The 23,889-nt window shown below is 35.1% G+C and overlaps 1 protein-coding gene across 1 annotated transcript in view; it reads right to left on the bottom strand.

Moving 5' to 3' along the window:
* Positions 1-16,369, bottom strand: part of CFTR (cystic fibrosis transmembrane conductance regulator (ATP-binding cassette sub-family C, member 7)) — a 189,001-nt gene extending 172,632 nt beyond the window's left edge. Inside the window, exons 1-2 of the mRNA XM_008581074.1 lie at positions 16,226-16,369; positions 6,601-6,931 (exon numbers count right to left, since the gene is read on the bottom strand). Of these exons, the coding sequence (XP_008579296.1) occupies positions 6,601-6,931; positions 16,226-16,369 (475 nt within the window). The remainder of the gene's footprint in view (positions 1-6,600; positions 6,932-16,225) is intronic.
* Between the last annotated feature and the right edge of the window lie 7,520 nt (positions 16,370-23,889).

Here is a 23,889-nt window from a genome sequence, read left to right as displayed (position 1 = left end):
CAGCTGCCTAGAGCAACCCACAGAATAATTCTCTGAGTATATCAAAGTATAGCTTCAGGGATGAGAGTCCTAATAATCCTAAGAATTCAGCAAAAATCTTCAAACCATTTCCTCACTCCATGAGGAAGGAAATTAGCAAGCAGGCTCTCCCACAAAGGCTAAGCCATACTGGACACAAAGAATATTTGATGGAATAATTGCTCTAAGTATTAAAAATCTGCCCACAGTCCTGCTTGCTTTGACCCCTTTTTTACTGCCACCATTGCAGGACTGATGAATGTCATCAATCTACAATATACATAGGTCTCAAGGATTGGTCACCATGGAATAATCACCATCACAAAGAGATATTTATTAAACCATTTTACTGTACTAAACAAGTTAGAGTAGACGCTAGCATCCAGGGCTTTATAATTTGAAATAGTCATAGATGTCAAGACAGTAATAAGTTAACAGAGATGCACAGAAAATAGCAAATTTGTTGTCTTGCACTTGGATACAGTTGTGAAAACCAGATCCTTCAGAGCTCTGTAGGAATGTAATTCTCTACAACAAACAATCTAATAGTAAATTGAATGTGTATACACTTCTTGCTAAAAGAAGCCTAATCTCTTAGCTGACACAAAGTTCTATGTTAAAGCCATTTCGTAATGCTAATTTCACACTGAAACAACTACTTAAGAACTTGATTCTTGGGAGTCGAAGAGAAGAAACTGAAATAATAATGCTTTGCTCTGTGGTAATGCACCTGACATATTTGTAAATTAATCCTTCGGCCAGGGTCCCCAAACAACCAGACCTCTATCACAGTCTGTTTCCCCCTCTTGACCTCATTGCATCCAGGGAAATGCCCTGCACAGATGTGTCAGGAATCAGTGGAATCAAAACTGCCAAAATTGCTGATGAGTCAGAGGTGTTTTCAAAGTTCTGACAAACAACATATAACTACATGCTAAATGGCTAACACCCTTCCGTGATGGTTTTGCAATCCTATACTTATATTGTAGCTCTATCACACTGAAATTACAGGTTCTTGTGAAATGACACTAACAATAATAATACATTTTATAGCGGTGTTCATTCAAGGACCTTTGAAACAAGTTTTAACATTTATGTATTGAATATTATCACACTAAGTCCTACTTCCTCCCATAAAACATAAATTGGAAAACAGGAAACCCATTATTTCCCTAGTATATCAGTTGGCTATGAGGGATATTTTGACTTCTCTTTTAGCAAGGAATTAAACATTAAAACTACACTATACTAGGGCCGGCCCGGTGGCGCACTGCTATAGTGCGCCGCTTGGGAAACGCGGCGGCGCTCCCGCCGAGGGTTCGGATCCCACATACAGACTGGTTCCCGCTCACTGGCTGAGCGAGGCGCGGGGGCAACGCCGAGGGTTGCGATCCCGTTGCTAGTCCCGGTCCGGTACGGGGGCGACACTGAGGGTTGCGATCCGTTGCCGGACATGGAAAAAGACAAAAAAGGAAAAAAAAAAAACTACACTATACTATGCTATGAGTAAATGTATAAGAATAATCCTAGACAGTCAAGTGAGTAATAATTTGAACAGCATATAAAAACTGTTAGAGAGCTGGCTGGTTAGCTCAGTTGCTTAGAGCGCAGCCTTGTAACTCCAAGGTCAAGGGTTCGGTTCCTGGTATCTGCCAGCATCCAAAAAAAAGAAAAGAAAACACTAACAGAATACACTTCAAAACCAAGGAGAAATTTTTAAAACTTGTAAAATTAACTAAAAGAAACTTAATTATATAATTATATACATAGATACTTTATATATACATATATAATTACAGTTTTAGTCATATCATATAGAGGAGATATTTTTAGAACAATGAGTTAAATCAATCAAAATTGACACAGAATTAACACACATCCCAAGCTGAAAATCTAAACTGAGTAACAATAGAACGTGGTCAGCAAAAGGAAGATGGATAGAGATGAATATTGAGGGACTGGACTAGCGAGTCAACAGTTGTCAGTGTTTGGGTAACATTGCTCAAGACAGAGGGGCCCCTACCCCAGAGGTGGGATCATCCAATTCCTAGAGGAGATAAAGCCAAGAGAGAGATGGAAACCTTGGGCAGTCCTCACCAGATGGTATTTGTCCACGGACTGACTAAATGTACTCATGATATTCAAGCACTCTCAGCAGTTGTATAAACAATATGAATTGTTTATCGCATATTGGCATTTGTTTTATGCATCTATTTCTTTTGAATTGGATAGCCTAAGTCTTATCTGAGAGACAAACCTGAGATAATGCATGTATATTGACCAGGACTGACTAGACTCTTGTTTGAGTAACCAAATGGTTTCACTTGGCAACATTTTTATGAATACGCTCAACAAATTGCAAAAATATTTTATAGCTAGGCTATAATTTTGGCTTTTCTCATGCATTGCAAACATATAAATAAAATGTAAATATAAAATGATTATGATGATTTTTTTATAATATGCCATAATTTATATAACCAAGTGTGGTCTTCTTCAAAATGGTTGTTTTTATGGATGTTTCATGATATACTTATTACAATTATGCTTACAGTCCTCAAAGCACTTATTTTTCTCTTCATTAAAAACTGTCTTTAAAGTTTGCAATGCATTTTTTGAATAATAATACCTAAACTTAGGTGGCATTTGGCTGTTATGAAAGAAAATTATGATAAAAATTTTTATACTTTAAAGATGAATTTGATTTTCAGATATGGTCAAAAATCACTTAGTAGCAAGTCCAAGTGACCAGTACATTTTTAATGTAAAGCAAGCTGTGTCTATAATATAATAACTATAAAGTAATGAAGCTAACATACACTTATGAGAAGAAATTTATATATTATTTTTAAAGGTAATTCCATAATAGAGATCTAAAAATTATTTCCATCAAGGACAGAATGTTTAGAATAGGAGTATGGTTTTCATTGGTAGCTATTTTGAGCCACCACACTTATTCTGGTGTATAAATTCTAGTGCATTTTTTTAAAAAATCTCATTACTTTGTGTTTAATAAATACAAAAGTGTCTTAAATTATTTTACTATTACTTTCCAAACCTGAGACTTACAATATGAGATTCCTTGCTAATTTTCCACTTTAGATCCTAACATTTTTTTACCCTTCGGTTTTACTTGAGACTTATCTGTAGAGTTTATGGGAGGCCTCCATTTCCAGTCTTGCAAAAAACTTATGGCATTGTACATTGGGATTCTGCAGGGCTCCCACAATTCTTCAAGAACAGATCTAGACTTCTGGTATGGATATCATGACCAAAATTCAAGTTATGTCATCGACACATGGTATGATACACAATTTAACAACTAAACAGAATATGGAAAATTCAGGGCATGAGAGAAGAGACAGAGAAGAACAAACTGAATAACTACCTAAAAAGTTATGAGGGAAAAAAGCAAAATCTCTGTTGGTAAACATTTGTGAGTCAATCCCACAGATATATAAATCATAAATTCTACGCAAATATATCACCTTTAACTTAAAAACATCTTCCCATTTCATAAATGTTGTTTTCATAAAAACTTCAACTTAATGTACCTGTTTTCCATGATATTCATAAACTACTTGAGTTTTTGTGGTGAAATTCTCTTTTAGATTATGTTTTTTATATATAATTATATTATAAATTTATTTTATATATTCACAAGGGTAATCCAAAAAGTTTGTGGAGAAATAGAATTAAAAGATAATACAAATCTTTCCATGAACTTTTTGAAGTAATTTCATATATATAAGCATTATGACAGTTCAGATGTCTTACAAATTTTGTATTTAATGTGAAACCTGTGCAAAATTGAGAACATAAGAAAGCACTTAGATTTCCCCCAAACTTTTTTGGTTTTCCAATGGCAAAAACCTGGGCAATGAAAGATGTTTAATATAATACATAACAATTTTACTCATATGACTCTGAAACTGAAAGGGTCATATTCAGAAAATTAAATTCTAATGCATTTAACAGCATATGATATAAGCATAAAACTTTTCCCCTGTATATCTGGTAAGGCCAAATTAGACAAGATTTTCCTTAAATTAAATTCTCACACAGACCCATTCATTGCATACACAGACTAAAAATTATACTCAACAAAAATGAATTGAGCATTTTATATAAACAAGGTACATGGTACCATAAAGAATGTAAAAATGTGGTAACTAATAATAATAATAATAGAAGATAACATTTACTGTGCTAAACACATTACATGCATTTTCTCAACAGATTAATCCCTATGACATGGGCCCTATCAGTCTCTAAGTTTTAAAGGTCAAGTCACACAAACATAGAGATGTTAGTGGATTTGCCTCAGACTACTCATCTACGGAGCAGTAGAACTGGGATTCGAATCAAAATAATCTGAATCTAGAGCCTACCACTCTTGACCACTAAGCAATACTGCCTAACCAAGTGCATAAGTTTCTTTATCCTTTTAGAATTACAGCCCAGAGGTAAGTTTATAATCACTGGTATTTTAGGTGATTTTCAGTTCCTATAAATAGTAGGAACTTAATTTTTTAAACTACACCTACTCTTAGAGCAACTTATTATGAAATAGTTTGGAGAACAGCAATGAGTATGCTCTTAACAAACATGGTAGCCATTATAATATATTTTCTTTACAAATCAACCTGAGACCATTTTTAAACGATACAAAGATGTATCAGGTGATTTGTTAAAAAAAAAAAAAAACTAAATAAAACAAACAAACAAAAAAAACCACTTTGATAGATCAACAATGAGCTTTTCTAAAATTTATTAGTACTTAGAAGTAGCCATAGGATGTTCATTCTCCTGAAAACTGCATTTTTAGACTGACTGACATTTAGGCTCCTCAAAGTACTCTACTAAAAAGTCTATAATTTATGCCAATTTGCATTCTGATTTTGTAAGTAGTAGTAAAATAGGTGAACAGATAAGCCAATTTTATAGCTTGAGTGAAAGGTGCTGTGAACATCAACACAAAAGGTAATTCCAAAGAGTAAAGTCCTTCTCTCCTATCCACAGGGAGGACCTCTCCTTCAATATCCAGTAACCTCTCCTTAGCCCCTGCGTTCCAGGTTTACTGCTGCGGAGAACTAAACGTTACAGAGATGTGAAAGTTGAATCCTTTCCCCACCCCCCACACACATATGGGCATATTAATAATATATTTGACTTTTCTGATACCTCAGTATGCTGATTCACTGGAGAATTATGAGTGAAGTAAATGTCCCATGAGAGCTGTACTTATTCATTCATTCACACAAGTATAACAACAGGAACAAAGTAGATACAGTATCCAAAGGACATTTCAAATATGAAGTGCTACATCTAATTACACTTTGCCTAAGACTAAGAACTTAGACTCTATTTTTAAAAATCTCATTAGATGAAGTTTACAACCTTCTATAGTTCATCACATGCAAAGTAAGATAAGAGCACAACTTATTAAACGTCAGCTGGAAATAACTTCAGTATCTATTCCCATGGCTTTTAAGTTTTATAGCTTGTAGAATTAGCTTTTTTAAAAGATAAACATTTCAACAGATTTGCTTTCATTCTTAAAAGGAGGAATAATGGAATCATGACAAATACTTAGATTTATTCAGTATCATAACTATAAAAACTTGATTTAAGCACATATTTCCCAACTTGCCACCAAATTTTTTTTTTTCCCACAATTCAGTCAACAAATGTTTTCTGAGCACCTAATACATGCAGACTTGGCAATTGTAGTATGTGCCAAGAAGACGTTGAAGTTTCCTAGGTATGAAGGGGGCAACCAATGGACCAAACTTAAGTATTTGTTATTAACAAGTATATAATTTGTAAGGTTTTTTTTTTTTTTTTTTTTTTTTAGAAAAAAAGAAACAATTGCACAGTAGCATATTTGGGTCTTGATAATCTGCCTTTCAGTTGCAAGAAGCGGTCACTGTCGTCTATCCAAACAATTGGCCTCAGTTTATTCTATCTTTTCTTAATGGTTTCTATTTTATTCCACAATATCCGCGTTTTCTTTCAAAACAATGAATGATAGCGCATCTTTTAAAGGAAACTACTCCTCTTTTCCCCAAACCCAGCCTATACACACGTCTCCTCTTTCGTGGGCACGTGTCCTTCCACAGCTCGGCTGGACACCCTCTCACCTGAAAAAAAGTTTGGAGATGACGCCGGCCTTTTCCAGAGGCGACCTCTGCATGGTCTCTCAGGGTCCCTGCTGCGACAGGCTGGGCTCGCGTTCCTAATGCCAAACGCCCTACTCCTCCCGGTGCCTGCCGCTAACCCCTTTTACTCTGACCTGCTGTGATGTCATTTGCTTCCAACTCCCCCCACCCAGCCCTACCTCACACGCCTCCGCTTCCTTTTGCTCCTTCCCCCGCCTCCACCGTCCAGGTAGAAAGCGAGCGCTGCCTGGTCCGGCCCCACATTTGCACCAGCCGCTTTCTCCACCCCCTGCGCACCTTCCGCCCGCACCCCGACCGCTCCTTCCTTCTGGCCCTCCCTGCCTCGCGCCTCCCTTTCCCGACTCTGACTCCCAGCCTCCGCCCTTCCTCGCACGCGCTCCTTCCAGGTCCGCGTCCCTACCGTCCAGCCCCAGCCGCAGCCAGCAGGTGAGGGACAGTCGCGGTCTCTGTCCAGGTCCAGCCTGCGTCGCTCGACAGAAGCCACTGGCAGGAGCAGAAAAAGGCCCCCAGGGAGCTTCCAGGACCCTCCTACGTGCCACGTTCCGCAGGACCCAGGACCCGCCGCCGCCAGCTTCCCGGAGCCTTCCTTCTTTATCCCGAGATCCTAGCCGGTTACGTCTGCAAGGTGCAGTTTGAAAACGGAACGGCAATAGATCTCTCGTGTATCGAAGTACAGCCTTAGAAGCCGGAAAGTTCCGCGGCGGTGTCTGATGTATTCGCCTTAGCGCTTCCTTTGAGTGTCAGAGGGAAGAATCAAGCTTTGTTAGTTTCAGGCTTAGGTGAGCGCCAGGTGTGGCATAGACACCTTAAGAGATGTAGTTATAAGAAAGAAAAAAGAAAAATCCTACAAGGAGGTGAGAAGAGATATTGCTTTGACCATTATGCGTCCAGGATTTGTTCACTGTCAGTTTTAAAGGCCGGCTTGCGTTTTTAAGGAGGGTTCTTGTGTGTCTTAGCGACAATGAAAGTGGACACTGTGTAAACTAACCAGCCCTCCTATAGATTTCCTAATCTTACGGTCAGCAAAAGATCTTGACTAATACACTGAAAGGAATCTAAACAGTCTTTGAAGCGAAGTTAACATGTTAACTTTGACCTGACTTAGAAAAACGCTGTCTTCAACTCTCTGAGGGCATCTAGGCTTTCCCAGGAGTGGGCGCATTCCTTCCAAGTTTTTCTTGTGAGGATTATGTGCCCCTCTTCATGGTTTTTAAAGAGCCAAGCCTTTAATTCCTGAGCCCTATTGTGTTAAAGCAAGTGCACATTGAATTTGAATTGAAAATTTTAAACGAAAGTAAAAATTTTAGCTTGCTTATTGCCTCCACATCTAAGGCAAGGGTGTTTACTTTTTAATTATCTTATTGTAGACTTGTGGTCAACCAACTACAGTACAAAGAAAACGTGCATTTCATAATTTCAGAAAAACAGAAACATGTATTTACATTAATGAATGTATGAGCAGGCTTTTATAGCTCTGCTGTGCATTTCAATGTCACCCTTCCTCCCCCCATCTTAAAGTGGGTTTTAGAAACATTTAAATTTTATTTTCCTAAATTTTAATAGTAGAGAAAAGAGCAAAGAGATAAACCAAACTGCATAAAGTTACACACCAGGAAAGAACTTCAGCACTTCTAACTCATGATCAGTTGTTTCAAACCTTGTACGTGTTTTTCTCTGTCCAGTATGACAAAAATTGAGGCTATATCTTCACTACTGACTTTTCCCAGGTATATGATAGAATTCACTCCCTTCACTTCCCCACCTCTGTCGTTTGCTTTATAATCACCAGTGTGTTGCATCAAAAAAAATACACACATTTTGATATAAGTTGGTAGTCAGTTCCTCTTTGCTTTCAATGAGCAAGTGACAATAAAGAGATTAAGAATTAAGTTCCAAAGAACATCACAGAGCTGACTAAGGGATGTGGCACAAGGAGACTCCATACATTTGTCAATCTCCTTCCTCTAGAAAGAATAAATAAAACAGTGATTTGTGTTCTTACTATTTGCCAGGCACCATTCATATAAACCTTACAACACCATGTATATAGGTGTTATTGTCCTCAGTTTTCAGCTGAGAAAACAGACAGCAGAAGCTAAGTAACAGTACAGCAAGGCCACATCAGCTTCACGTTATAGGTCGGTTGTGCTTATAAATTTATCTAAGCTAGAAGAGTAAGAACAGCTACATCTCTTCAACAGTGTGCCAGTCATGACCTAGGATGCAAATACATGTTACAGTCTTACAAAGATGTGTTAGAACCAGAAGGAGGTGTCCTGGTACATAATTAGGCCAGATTATTTTTTACTTTTATTGCTTCCAACGTGATGTTTAGTCTGACAATTCTGTTTACAAACACACATGCACCATACTTCTGTTTATATACATACATAACTCTTCTCCACAAATTCCTTGGATGCAAGAATTGTGTCTTCTGTTTTGCTTTTAACTCATATTCAGTAATACAGTATATACAATGAAACAACCTTGGACTTATCGAACTAATAGTTTAAATGTCATACTAACAGGGAAACCTAAAGATTCTCAAGAGATGAATGGTTGACATTAATCTTTCAGCAAGCAAGAGCTTGCTGCTAAGGCAGATATACAGAATAAGGCAGTATCTCCACCCTTCAAAACTCAGAATCTACTGAATAGTCATCAAACTTCTCTGGAGATGGTAGCAGAGTATAATAAAAAGAGTTTGAGCATTAAGGCAATAAAGAGCTAGGTTTTCAATCCTGGCACCATCATTTAGCTATGTGATCTTAGGTAAGTTACTTAACCTTTGTCTCAGTTCCCTTTTCTGAAAATGAGGCTAATAATACCCACCTCATAGGATTGCTGAATAGATTAACTCAGGGTCTCTCTACTTCTGGACTATTGACATATGGGATTGGATAATTCTTTGAAAAGGGGGCCTGGCCTGTTCATTGTAGTACATTTAGGAGCATCTCCAGCTTCTACCCACTGGATTCTAGTGGAACACCCTACCCTCAAATTGTGACAACAAATACTGTTTTTAGAGATTGCCAAATATCCTGGGGGAGTGGTGATGCAAAATTGCCCCCAATTGAGAACCACTGGATGAAATTAATTAAATGTGAGACATACAACAGACATAAAAGGATTAGAACCTAATAAGCACTCAATAGATGTTAGAAATTATCATTACATATCACTGGTTATAAATAAGAAATTAGTGTAGCATTGTAAATGGAATGCTACTGAAAAGTGAATTCCCTAAAGGCTGTCAAAATTCTCAGGAACATTGGACTCTCTCATTCCCTCTGAAGTTATTTGCTTGTGTTTGAACTAAATGAAAAAGGGGTAAATCAGGTACCCTTGCAACTGTAGGATAATTTTGATTTAGAGGCAAAACTATATTTGTATGTGGTGGAAATGTCCTTACTTTCCTTGCATTGAAATGACATTTGAAAGCACTGGGGTTTTTTTGTTTGTTTTTTGTTTTGTTGTTGTTGTTCTAATTTCCAGCTCGTCAACAGTGGTATATTTGTAACAACTGGGTCCAGATGGAATTTGACACACTGATGGGTCTTCTGCAACTTAAAGGTAGTTTCTCATAAAGGAAGTCTTAAAGATTCTCAAGCTATACAAAATGGAAGCTTGTTAATGCTACTAATGAACTAGAACAATTGTAAACATTATTTAGAATACAACTTTGTCATTAATATAAAAGCTAACAAATCTGGGATTTCCTAAGGCTGCTGTTTTTGAAATGTTTTATTATTTATACTGGTTCTCTTCTCACTTTCCCACTGAAGCTTTTTTAGAAACAAGAAAATTCATAACACCAGGTTAAATTTTCACTGGTGATATGCTGAAATCCAGATGCTATCTATAGAATTAAAATAATGGTTTTATAAATTTGAACTCTTAGAGGAAAAGTGGTGATTTTTTTTTTCTCTCAGATGAGTTCTATGTTAATTTATATGCTACATAAAAGTTACATTTAGAACGGGAGTGGAGCACAGTAAATAGAACAGTGAATTATTTACTTATTTATAACTGTTCCCTTCTAAATAAATAATTTGTAATAAAAACAGGTATAACAGAAAATTTGATATACAGAATAAGAGAGACTGCATAGAAAATTTGTATTGCCTCTGGGCACTAACATTAATTCTGAAAGTTCTAGGTATCAAATCCCAGTACATTGTATTCTCTCATAATCAGACATCTGCTAGTAGTCAATATGTATGTTTACCTGGAAAGGAAAACCATCCTTCCTTCACACCATTCATGGAACAGTTTGCTGTTCAAAGACTTACAGAATTATCGCTGAATGATGTCGTAGACAGTATGTTCAGCTATAATTTTTACAAAAACATTTATTTTATGGTCATTTCTTATACCAATTTATGATTTAAAAGACCCCCAAAAACCAAGGTTAGGAATTAAGTCAGTTATTCACAGAAGGCTTTTTTGCCTGGAAAACTAGAATTTGAGAATTCACAGCTTCAGGGTTTCCTTTCTGGTTTGCTGTCACTTACTCTGTATAAACAGAATCTATGAGATCTTGTTTTGGCACACCATGCTGGTCATTTATTGATCTTCAAGTTCAATGTGACTGGTGAAACTATGGTGATTAATCCATATGGCCAAAAGGACAACCAATTCCTGATTCAGTGACTGTTTTATTGGCCTCCATAGCCTGCATCTCTGTGTCTGACAGCCTGACTGGAATCTCTTCATCTTAAAGGCTGGTGAGAAGCAACACTGATAAAATAATGGTAAAACACTTTGGAACTCTTATTCACTTGTGTAAAAATTGAAGACAGGTATGAAAGTTGCTTAAATCCTTTTTGGAACAAAGCATATCATGCTAATGAAATAAAATTATGATTATATCATGTTTTTCCTAAGCAAATTTGACTGTTAAAATTTTAACTAAAAATATAGATATAATTTTTTTAATAAAAGCAAGGGGAAAATGCTCTGTTGTGTATACTTGTTTGTTGCATAAATTACATTATATGCCTCAGGATAAATCTTATAAAGCTGGTATATTTTATTATCATCAACATCCCATTTTACAAATGAAGAAATTGAGGTATGGAAGGTTAAATGACATTCCCAAATTCCAGAAAGAGCTCCTGAATTTGAACCCAGTGGTCTGGCTCTAGAGCTGAGCACTTAATCAGTGTGCTCTGCATGTAACTAAACCACGCAGAACTGTTTTGTTTGTTTAAATGAGAGGAGCTGCCTTTTACAGTTTGTCCTCTTGCTTCTTTGTTTACGTAAAAACAGGGCTTTTTGCAAAGATTTTTCTTCTTTTCTTTTTTCTTCATTTCTTCTGGATTCACTGAGAATTCTTCATTAGAGGAATGGAAAGTAGATAGATATAAAGGAGGAGGGGAAAGAATAAGATCTTTTCTGTGGCTTGACAAAGACTACCTCTTATATTTCTTTTGAGGTTCAATGTGGTTAGAATCTTTTGATGCACTGAGATGACCCCAACTGGAGTACTGAAATAGAGATAGCAAGGGCCCCCAAGGAGAACATACCAAGCCATGAGAGGAAAAGTTTAAAGTCAATGCCTACTAAATGGTGGGAGATGGGTTGTTTTTGACTTTGTAGCTGAAACTGGAAATTTGCCTTTACCCACACATCCTGAGGTGCTGGGTGGGCTTTGGAAACTAAGATAGCAACTTTGGAATCCAAGTATAAGGTAGTACTGGCTGAGAATAAGTCTGAGGGAATGAGATTCATCTTTCTCCAGGAATTGTTGTGACCTGTGCACGGATCTGTTGCTACAGGGTGATAATGGTAGCAGTGGACTGGGATGCATCTGACTCTGTAGAAAGACCTATTCTCATCAATGACATAATATTGTGGTGACAGAGGCTCCTATAGCAGAAAATGGGGTGAGGTGTGTGATAATGGACAGTCTGAACCTCCATATTCTCCCTTTCTCTGGTGTTTGGTAACAGAAATTACCTCTTCAGACCAAGAAAACCCTGGGGTTCTTGAACAATTGAGAGGACTTTAAGAAAAAGTTTCTGGACTTCTTGCTAACTTCAATATTTAAAAGTTAAAAAGCAATGTGACCTTATTTTTATCCCAAGAAGTGTATGAAAGGAGACATACAGGTTGCAGATATATGTTTGCATACATGTTTAAAAACAAACAAACAAACCTGAAAGGATGTATGTCATAATCATCTTATGCCATAAATTTCTAAACTTTTAAAATAATTTTTTAAAACAAAGAAAACAAATGCATCCTGAAAAGTAAAGTAACTTTCTGACTCCATTCCACAAATGTTTTGGAAAGCTAATATTGTTCCAGCTCTGTGCCAGGCAGGGGACACTGTAAATAAGACAGTATTCTGCTAAACTTCCAATGGGCTTCTTATATCTAAATTTTACTAAAACTCTGACAAGGCAAATAATTAGTTGCCTGAGCCCAAAGAAGATTACCAGCATTGATGTCTCTTTCATTTATTTTGGATTCTCCTTGGCTCTGCAAAATCTACCATAACTCTCTAAGTCTTCTTCAGCTTCCTTTTTTTTTTTTTTTTTTTTTTTTTTTTGCACCCACCCCATTCTTCCCTCATTCCTGGTTTTAGGACTGCATTCTTCCCATATTCCTGGTTTTAGGACTAAAAACAAAATATTCTTGGTAGCCACTATAGATAGTCACAAAGATGCCCAGTTGGGAGTAAAGAAAAACACTTCCATCAGGTAACTTGGAATGTTTAACCCATAACCAGAACCCTCCACTAGCAGTTCATTAGGAGTTAATATTCTTATAAGTCCTATAAGTTTTGTGTATCTTGTGCAAGTGCCATAGTTGCACTGCATTTCATTTTATGCAGAGGAGCATTATTTTTTAAAAATGTAAAAATGCAAAATAAAGCACAATTTTTAGAACTCTGTATTGATGTTTGTCCTTCAAAAAAAAAAAAAAGATACTAGAAGCCTAAAAAATGGAAATGTCTCTTTCCTCTGTTTCTCTGTGAGGACTCTGCAAACTCCCCACTCATCGCAGAGGTCAAGCTAAGGCATGTGAGGAGGACCAGTCCCTGTCAATGCAGAGCAGGAACTCTACTCCTTGTGCCCCTCATGCCAGGCGACCTGCATACCCTCAATGCTAATGGGGAACAGAAACCTTGAACCTTTCTACACCTGCCTCATGGTTGACATTGTGGGAACCCAGCGACTGACAGCTCTTGGGAGGAGAGCCAGGCCATGGTGGAACACCCAGTCCCAGGCTGCAGCTTCATCACCAGCCACTGAGCTGGCCACCAGCTGCAATTGAGTTGCTGCTTTTCAATACCCTGTTTGGTCATGATTCTAATTGTCTTCAGGAATTCTTTTGGGTTTTTTTTTTTGTGTGTGTGGCAGCTGACTGGTATGGGGATCCAAACCCATGTCCTTGGTGTTACAAGGCTGAACTCTAACCAACTGAGCTAACTGCCAGCCCAGAATTCTTTTTGTTAATTACTTATTAAATAACAAAGCATATAAAAAATCAAGGTCAAGAGTTTGGACCCCCATACAGGCTAGTCAATGAAATAGATAAATAAAAAACAAAGCAAATGACTCTTGGAAATTATTTGTCTGGTCTAAAATGGTTGGGGGAATATTGAATATTCAAACAGTCTATTTGAATACTACATTCTACTTTGCTTGCTTTCGAGAAAGTGAAGATGAAAAAAAATGATACAAAATAAATTTAGATTTAAACATCAGAGGAAAGAGGTAGACCTCTACACAACTGCCTAAATGTGTTTTTCAAACAAACCCAAACAAATTTGAGGCTTGTAACAATTTGGATAATTCAAGAAAAATGGACTATTTTCTATAATGTTTCTATATTCACTCATGATTAAATTTAAAAATACACTTTCCTTTAGCTGTGTAAGTAAGCAAACCTTAGATTATCTCATTTTAAAACATACTATCAGACAGCACAGCATATAGGGGTTTAGAACTCTTCCACAGAATGAGAGCTGAGGTTTCCGCACTTGTAAAATGGGAAACAAGAGCTTCCATTACATAGGGTCATAGTGATAATTGAGTTGATATAAATGTAAAACATTAAGCACAGTAACGAACATAGGGTAAGCACTCAGTTAATTGTGTGTTTCAGAATTTACACCCTCACATTAATAATTCACTGAATGCTGAACTGACTCATGACCATGACTTTTTTACATGAAAAAATAAAATGTGTATAATTCTTTATGGTTTTTTAAATGCATACCTTCTCGACCAGTTTTATTTTTTGTTTATTTACTTCCTTCAAAAATAAGAGAAAATAAAACTCAATAATAAAAAACAAACAACCTAATTAAAAAAATAAGCAAAACATCTGAACAAACACCATGTCAAATAAGATATACAGATGCAAATAAGCATATGAAAAAACTCTCATCATCACTTGTCACTGGGGAATTGCAAATTAAAGCAACAATAAGATACCATTACTCATCCTTTAGAATGGCTAAAGTACAAAAAAAATGACAACGCCAATTATTGGCAAGAGTTGCTGGTGGGAACGCAAAATGGTATAGCCACTTTGAAACATAGTTTGGCAGTTTCTTGCAAAGCTGAAACAATCATGCTCCTAGGTATTTACCCAACTGATCTGAAAACATATGTCTACACAAAAATCTGCATGTAAATGTTTACAATAGCTTTATTCATAATTGGCAAAAGCTGTAAGCAAACAAGATATACATCAATCAGTGAATGGATAAACAATTACATCTGTAGGATGGAATACTACTCACCAATAGAAAGGAATGAATTATCAAGCCATGAAAAGACATGGATGAATCTTACATGCATATTGCTAATGAAAGAATCCAGTGCAAAAAGTCTACATACTGCATGATCTCAATTATATGCATTCTGGAAAAGGCACTACTATGTAGAGATAGTAAACTGATCAGTGATTGCCAGGAATTTGGAGTCAGAGGAGAAGTATCGAATAGGTGAAGCACAAGGGATATAGGCATATTTTTAGGGCAGTGAAACTTTCTTTGATATTTTAACAGTGGATACATGATGCTATGCATTTGTCAAAATCCATAAAACTTTATAGTACAAAGAATGAACCTTAATGTACATGAATTTATTTTTTAATTTAGAAAAATAAAATAAAAAATCATCTAGGTTAAAGAGGGGAGAACCACACAATGGAATGCAGAATGCAAAAAAAGAACCTAACGGTGTTACAAATTTATAAAACAACCTCACTGAATGGCATGTGGGGGAAAGGTTCTGGGCCAAGTAATTTTGGAAATGAGTAAAGTCTGTAAGACTAAAGGTAAAAGAACCTACATAAGCACTATTCTACTTGACCCCAGTTGTATGCTACCGGAGTACATGCAGTAATTCTGAAACCACTATACATGTATAATGGAAATTTAAAAATTAAGTAAGTACATAGTGGATGGTGGAAGCCAGGTTTCTCACTGTTGGAATGGCAAGTTACATATAAGCAAGGGGAAGAGGGTAGAATGATTCACATAGTAATGAATTATAATTGGAGACATCATCTGAATTCGTGGACAGCTTACTAAAGCTCTGTCAGCTTAGAGGACCTAATATCAATGACATCTCAATAGCAACCAGCACACTGTAGAGCCTAGACCTTAGTTTCTACTATCATTTTTCAATAAAGGGAACCATGACTCTTTTTAGTACTGGGGCAGAAAATATGCAAGCTGAGCCCAGAGCATCTTGCATTGCCAGAAAGTAAGGAAGTGTTAAAAACAAACAAGACACAGTGATGGGAGTATCTCAAAGGAACACAAACACCAGGGAAAGAAACTCCCAATAGCCAAAGGTGGAACAATTTAAGAAACAAAATAAAGTAGCATTGAATTATAAACCAAAGTATACAACAAATATCCATGAGTTCATACTGACATAAATAAATAATTCAATAAATAAATGGTAGAGAACAGACAAATTTCCTGCACAGAAGAATTCCAAATAATTTATGTAGATAATTATTCACTCTCGAGGAGGTGGAACTCAACTCATTACTTGAGGGTGGGCTGTGTACGGTAACTTCCTTCCAAAGAGAACAGTACTGGGGGTCGAGTCAGGGGAAGTAACTTTACAGCAGAGAAATCCAACAAATGCTACCTCATCCAGGTCACCAAGGTCAACATCGGTTGTGACCGTCATGGTGATAATATATATCCTTTATATGATGTGATGAAAATGGCACGTTACCTCTGTGATCATCTTCCCCAAAATCCATAATCCCAGACTAAGCACAAGAAAAACATCAGATAAATCCCAATTGAGGGTTATTCCACAAAATATCTGAACAGTACTGGTTGAAACTGTCAAGGTCATCAAAAATCAGAAAAGTCTGAGAAGCTGTTACAGCCAACAGGAGTCTAAGGAGAAGTGGGAGAACTAAATATAATGTGGTATCCTGGGTGAGATTTTGGAACAGAAAAAGGTCATTAGGTAAAAACTAAGAAAATATGAATAACGTATGGACTTTAAGACTAATGTATCAATATTGGTTCATTTATTGTGACAAATGTAGCATACTAATGTAAGATGTTAATGATATGGGAAACTGGGTGTGGAGCATACAGGAACTCTCTGTAGTATCTTCACAATTTTTCTGTAAGTCTAAAACTATTCTAAAATAAAATGTTTACTTAAAAAATAAGGGAATTTTTTTACTGATCTTTGGCACATTTTCTATGCAATAACAAATTATTAATTTAAACCTTGAATAATCTTTAATAGTTAATAATAATATCTCAAGTCCAGTGAGATCCTGATATCTCATTTTTTAACATTTTCACAATTAATAGTCTTCACATTTATTTTCTCAAGCAATTATTTTTCTTGCAAGGGTGACCATAGGATCTAGGGCTTAGACCATGAACTGTGTAAGTCTGGAAAACTGGCTTCAAATTGGGTTACCCTGTCACTTTAAAAAAGCTTTCTACCCCCAGTGGGAAATAAATTATGTAAAAAAAAACAGTCAATGACTATTTCTTAAAAATAAAACTCAAAAAACTGCTACATTTCTTGATCCCAAGAAAGCTCACAGGAAAAATAACATCTTCATGTTCTCTTGTCAACCCAGGACAATCAAACTGTTCTGAAATTATTCAAAAATCTGTAGCCATTATTCCAAGAATATGGAATTCATTAACCATGTCAAAGTTTAATGTACTATTAGCTACTCGCTAGGAGATTTCTATGACTTAAAAATAAAACTGAGTTGCTACAGAGTGGTGACAATTTCTACTCCCATTTTATTGTGAAACATTTGGATTCTAGAAAAATATTGGATTAAAAGAGATTCAACTTTAATGTTCTACTGTTTACTCTCTTTAGGAATATATTTTACTTAAATAATTATATTGTATCTGTGTGATTCTCTTTCCCTATCTCTATTCATTCTATTCTCTCTTCTATATTTACCATTACTGACTTTCAGCTTTAAATATTTAAGCAGTATTGTTATGAACTAACAAAGAGATGTCATATTTCACTCAAAAAAAAAAAAAAAGGCATTTGGAAGTAGTTGAAATTATCCAGTAATAGTTTTTATGCTCCTATAAAAATTTTTAGTAAAATATATTTTGAAAATAAAATATTTTTCTTTGTGAAACAACTTATATTTTAAGTCACTGAAGCATAAAACATGCATCTTCTTGTCTTATTTTGCAATCTGAAACAAACCCACTGTATCCAGGATAAACAAAATGCAGGAAATTAACTTCTATTAAATCTCCGATATACTAAATGCTTTATGTGCTTCCCCCCATTTAATTCTCAATATCCTTATGAGATAATTATTATTATACCATTTTATTCTTGAGGAAAATAAAATTGAAAAAAATCTTTAACGTACTTATCTATAGTCTCACATCTACTACAAGTCGTCCTAGATTAGGTCTGACCAATCCCAAGACCACTCTTTTTCACTATATTGGTAGGTAAAATGTCATTCAGAGAACTAAAATCATTGAGAAAAATCATAGAAAATTGTAAAATTAATTTCCTTCCAATTTTTAGCAAGAGATTTTAAACTGAGAGAGAAAAAATGTTTAAAGTTTTTTGCTGTGTAACACCTGTGGAATAATTGGAACTGGAAAATTCAACTGACTTAACATCACACAGATTTTTGGCATTTAGCAAAGTAAGCTGTATGGCTGGTTCCCTTGAGTCCCAAGAGGTTCATGATACAGAGCAACAGGTAAGGAAGGAGGGAATTAAGGAGCAATACCTTTAATTCTTCTTACCCTTCCTACACTCAAGTCAATGGACACCTCTCATTCAAAAGTTCAAGCCAGTGCTCAAACCGTTGTTCAGCTCCTGTGGTTCACAGAAAGAGTGAAGGTTAAATTATGGGTGTGGACACTAATGGGAGTTTTGTTGGGCTTCAGTATGAAATTCCATGTGGTTATCTGTAAATAAGGACACATACTGGATTTTGTTTTGTAACACTGCACAGAAATATGAAACTTTATAGTCTTTTAAAATAAGACAAGTTTTAAAATCCGATTGGCACCTTTGACATGATTGGGACTATGCTGCATGTTTCACAATTATATAATTAACAGGATTTTGTCCACAAATAAATGAGTATTTTCAGATGCCTGTTGATTATATCTATGTTTGCTCAACTGAAAAGTACTGGTCAGTATGAGAATTATCCTTTCAGGCATATTTTTGTTTGTGCAACCTGTCCTCTTGACATTTGTCCTTAAGGTTTATAAAACCATCTTCACTTTTTTCCCATAAAATCCTACATTGATAACATTTGCATATTGATACTTAGTTTTCTCAAGTTTAAGTTATATTGTGATTTATATAAAATGTTTTATATGCTTTACTTAAAAATAAATTGTAGTTTAACAAACTGCTCTTTACTTTTGATAAATTTAAAAATTAAAAAATGACAATAAGAGAGAGCTGTGGGTCATTCATATTACAATTTACTTCCAGTCACAGAAAAATCTTTAGTGCTATTATAGGTTTTTAAATATCTTTAATGCAATAAATTTTAAATAAATGTATATAAATTAATAGATTTAAAATAAATGAACCAATAAACTAGACACATAACATTATCTTTCAAGTTTTCATATATTTAATTGTATATCTCTGAGTGATCCTTTTGGAGGACATTTCAGAATCACCTGTATTTAGTGTAAGTTAACTACTGTAATTCAAAATTCACCACTCCTTGGCTTCTGATTCCTCTCTACCCTTGCTACTTGAACCACCAGTGCTCCCTGAAAAAACATCAAATCTGTCAGGTGTATGAGAGTAGGAAAAAAGGTTGATACCTAAATGTTTAAATAACAAAATTTTCTTTCTTAATGCTGAATTATAACAAGTAACTAGGTCCTCTTTATTTCTTCTTCTCCTTTCCATTATAAAATAATTTTACAGGAAAGGTTGGATTCATATTAATTTAGCAAATTTTGTCTTGAAACACATCATTCCACTAATTAGTTAAAAAGAATGTGATTACATCAGAAAAAAAAACCCTAAATACATAAATTTCAAAAAGTAAACAATAGTAATTCTAATGATGAGTCCTTGCTTCCAGGTGCACCTGATTTCTATGTCTTATCCTAGAAGGAGAATCACAGAGATATATAATTCATGTATTTATGTTTCTCAGAGTAGGGACACCACTCACTAGGCAAATTTAAGCCATATTGTCCAATAGTAAAGAATGATTGAGTATTGATATCAGTTTTAACCCTTATGGTAATTATTTCTAAATATTTTGAAGTGAATGAATTCTTCATTATTTTTCATCCTTAGGCTAGTTTCAAGAAATAAATTATGCTGATTCTCATGAAGGATTCATCTTTGTTACTAACTCAGGAGAGTCACAGAGGACATGATTCGCATCCTCATGTGCCTCATAGTGTAGGAAAATATAGTTAGGTGGTAAAAATGAGTACTTTTTTCCTCCCCAATATGTTTCTCTGACGTGCTAAGTGTAAAACGACTAACAGTTAAATTTAGACATTAAATTAGGCATTAATATTAATTTTGAGTCTTATTTCTGAATAATATTATGATCGAATTAAAAAATAAGAAGTAATGCAAGATATTTATATACAGCATCTTTCTGGTGTGTAATTAACTCACTTCAGCAAACATTTATCAGGTGTCTACCATGTGTGAGGGCACCCTCACACAGACTGTGGAGGATCCTTTGGCCTAGGTCTCAGATTACGGGCAGTTCCAGAGATAAAATGAGAAGACAGTCACCAGAGTACATCACCTACAGGGAACAGTGAATTAAAATTTTGAGAAATCCAATGATTATCTTACAAACAGCCGCATTACACTGGGGATCGTTGTAGACATGTATGTGTTTTCATCACATCTATTTGTTTAATGTAATATTTAAAATATACCACAATTTTGTAACCCTGGCATTTTCTCAGTTTTCAACATACTAAGGGCCTGGAAAAATGCATACAGCTCTGGCCTCTCTGAATGGCTCTGCCATCTGCAGGGCACCATGTTAATCTTTGGGGACAAGAACAGACAGTCCCTGTTCTCAAGGAGCTTACAGGTCAGCATAGGAAAGAAACAAATATATAAATACCTGTAACACATGACAGAATAAGATGAGGGCCATTCTAGAGATGCAAATAGCCATGAGACTCAATGGTGTCAAACATCATTTCTAGTTAAGAATTAGAAAGTCTTCCAAAGGAGATATCATTAAAGATAGATCTTGAAAGACAAGGACCATTGATAGGCAGAGATGAGTAAGAAACACATGGGCAGAGAGAGGCATACTTTAGGAGCAGGACTATTGCTTGGTATGTGAAAAGTAGAGGAGGAAGTGAATGTGGAAAATCAAATTGGGACCAAGTTGTTCAGAGCCATAATGGCAGGATAAGGAGTCCACACCTACTATTGTTGGCATAAGGAAGTCAGAAAGTGGTTTTGAGGAAGGCAGTAACATTATTGTATTGCATTTTAGAAATATAAAACTGGAATGAACATACACGGTGGCCTGTGGAGCAGGAAGAGGTTGTATGGAAAATAAGTGAAGAGGCTGTCTCAGCAGCTCTAGGCCTGAAGCTTCATCACTCTTTGCCTAACCAGAAGAATTTCCTTTTTGCTCAATCATGAAGATCCCTTCCTTGTGTTCTCCCCACACCTATGTCCTAAGCTATAAACTTGTCTTCAGTAGATGATCAAAGGAAGTTCAGTTTGTTTAGTATTTTGAAATACTCCTTATTAAGACCAAGGAAATTCAACACTAATTCACAATACCAGGAAGCATTTAGTCTCACAAATAAGTGACAAACATTATCTCTCCCATTTGCTAATAAAGTTAAGTATTAAGAGTCACCCAATTCAAGGATTGTTTTCATTAAATAAATGGAGAATAGAATTAGCATTTCTGAGAATGAGAATATTTTTCCAGTTTTTCCTTTTACTGAACAATCAGTAAATGGACTAAACTTAAAATAAGTATATGACTTTGTAATAATAGCTAATATCTGTAAAGCACTTACGATGCGCTGGCAGTATTCTAAGCACTATATATAACCTTCCTTGGCAGTTAAAAAAAGGGTTCTTAAATATGAGAAAGATGAGGTTCTCAATAAAAGGAGGAAAGAAGGAATTCCTAGTACTTGTAATAAACAGTATGGAGATTTATCTTCCCAGTGATGGAACCTATTCAATTTCTCCCTGCTCCTGTACTTCCAGAACAATGGCATTATTCAAGCTAAAAAGGCAAAAATCCAAGTTGCCTCTTGACTTTTGATTTAACAAAGGTTACAAGCTAGCTGTCCTGAGCTGTTGAATTACATAGTTTATCATAGCATCTAGTGTTTTGAAAAGGATGTTTTATTATTGATCAAACATTTAAAGTTGCAAGAGTAAACATCTTAATATATCTGCTAAAACTGTATTTAAACATTCCTGTGGGGTACATTATTGCAAAAGAGAAATTAAAAAAACTCTATTGCATCCCATTTGAATTTTCTTCAGTTATGTTTAAAAGATATATTAATTAATTAATAAAACTGCAAACCATGCTTAACAACTCTGCATGTTGAAATAAATGACCAAATGGCTATATTAATATGTGCATGGAAAATATTCACATAAATTTATCCATAACTGAATTAGAAAAACCTAAGAGTCTTATTAATGAACATTACCCAAAATAAGAGGAGACATTTTAGACATATCACTTCAAAGTATAAATAATATTCAGATTTTTCAATGTAATCATTGATATACAAACCTAATTAAAAATTCAAAGTACTAATTTCATTGAAGATTCGTTAATTAAGCCAAATATATATCTAAGAAATTACAATTTATACTTAGATCAATTATTTTCAAAATAGAATTATTAAAGAGAAAACAAACTAACCCACTTTGTAAATATTGCAGAGGAGTGTTTAAATCATTTGAATCAAGGCCAAGAAAAGATGCTTGAGGAGTGTTTAAATCATTTGAATCAAGGCCAAGAAAAGATGCTTTTATTTTCTTCTCCCTTTCTTACCTGCCCTCTGCTGGCAAAAAGAGAAAAATGAAAAGTAGAAAAGCACATTTTTAAGTAAGAAATATTTAGTGTTATAAAAATTTTCATAAGACCAGATTAATTTACCATCATATGATTCTAATACTCACATTGTAAGCAACAGTTATACATTAAGTATATTGTGTGTGAGTTAGGATTGGAGTAAAAATGTTTCAAATTTGGAAAATTTCAATATTTAATATAGTTCAGGTAAATGACCATATTAAAATAAGAATACAAACATCTAAAAATACCAGAATGAGAGATATTTTATGTCATTTTTATCCTTACATCTTTACTGACAAATAAATATAGACTGTGAGTCCCATTAACAGTATTCATACTTGGTTGGATGGCCATATCCACAAGGGTCTGATTACGGGATCTCTGCAAGCCAAGATAGAGATTAATAAGGATGGTCTACAGAGCTTTATCTTTAGTCCTCCATTATCAGCATTTTCACTAATGCTGAAAATGGAGATTAGTGAATCCCAATTCATAAAGATCTTGACAGACTGGATATTGAAAAAATTCTACCACAAAAACATGAGACAGGAATTACTATACAGGTTTAAAATTTGGACAAGCATGGGATTCATAGTGATACCATTCTTTAAAGAGACTCTGATAGTTCAGTTATTAGTAAACTCAAAATAAGTCTACAGGATGAGGCAAATACAAAAAAAAAAGTTAACAAATAACTGTCTTCATTGAGAGCTTTGTATGTGACAAATCTACAATGCCCACTTCACTTATATTATAAAACCACAGAATAATGCAAATGTAGATCAGTGATTGGCTCCTTTATTGCTCAGCTCTCATTCTCAAAAAGGGATGAGCTAGAATTCTTTTGCTGGTGGAAGAGGATTAGGAAATGGCAGTCTCTTGATATTTTCAGACTCTCAATACAAAATTTATTAAGTGCAGCATAAGTTTCAGTATCTTTATATTATGCTTATTACAAAACTACAGACTTATTAATTGCACAGTAGGGAAACCCTATATTTTATGTAACTAAAATAAAATTATGTAACTAAAAGACCCATTTATGGCCATTTTTTTTTCCTTTTTAAAGTTAACTTTTTTGAAATTTTACGTATACAAAGAAAAGTGTACAATTCATATGAATACAACTGGATAGTTT

Source organism: Galeopterus variegatus, unplaced genomic scaffold (assembly GCF_000696425.1).
Source record: "Galeopterus variegatus unplaced genomic scaffold, G_variegatus-3.0.2 Scaffold89, whole genome shotgun sequence".
NCBI lineage: Eukaryota > Metazoa > Chordata > Mammalia > Dermoptera > Cynocephalidae > Galeopterus > Galeopterus variegatus.
The sequence above is the reverse complement of the archived record's forward strand: the minus strand, read 5'-3'. Positions and strand labels throughout refer to the sequence as shown.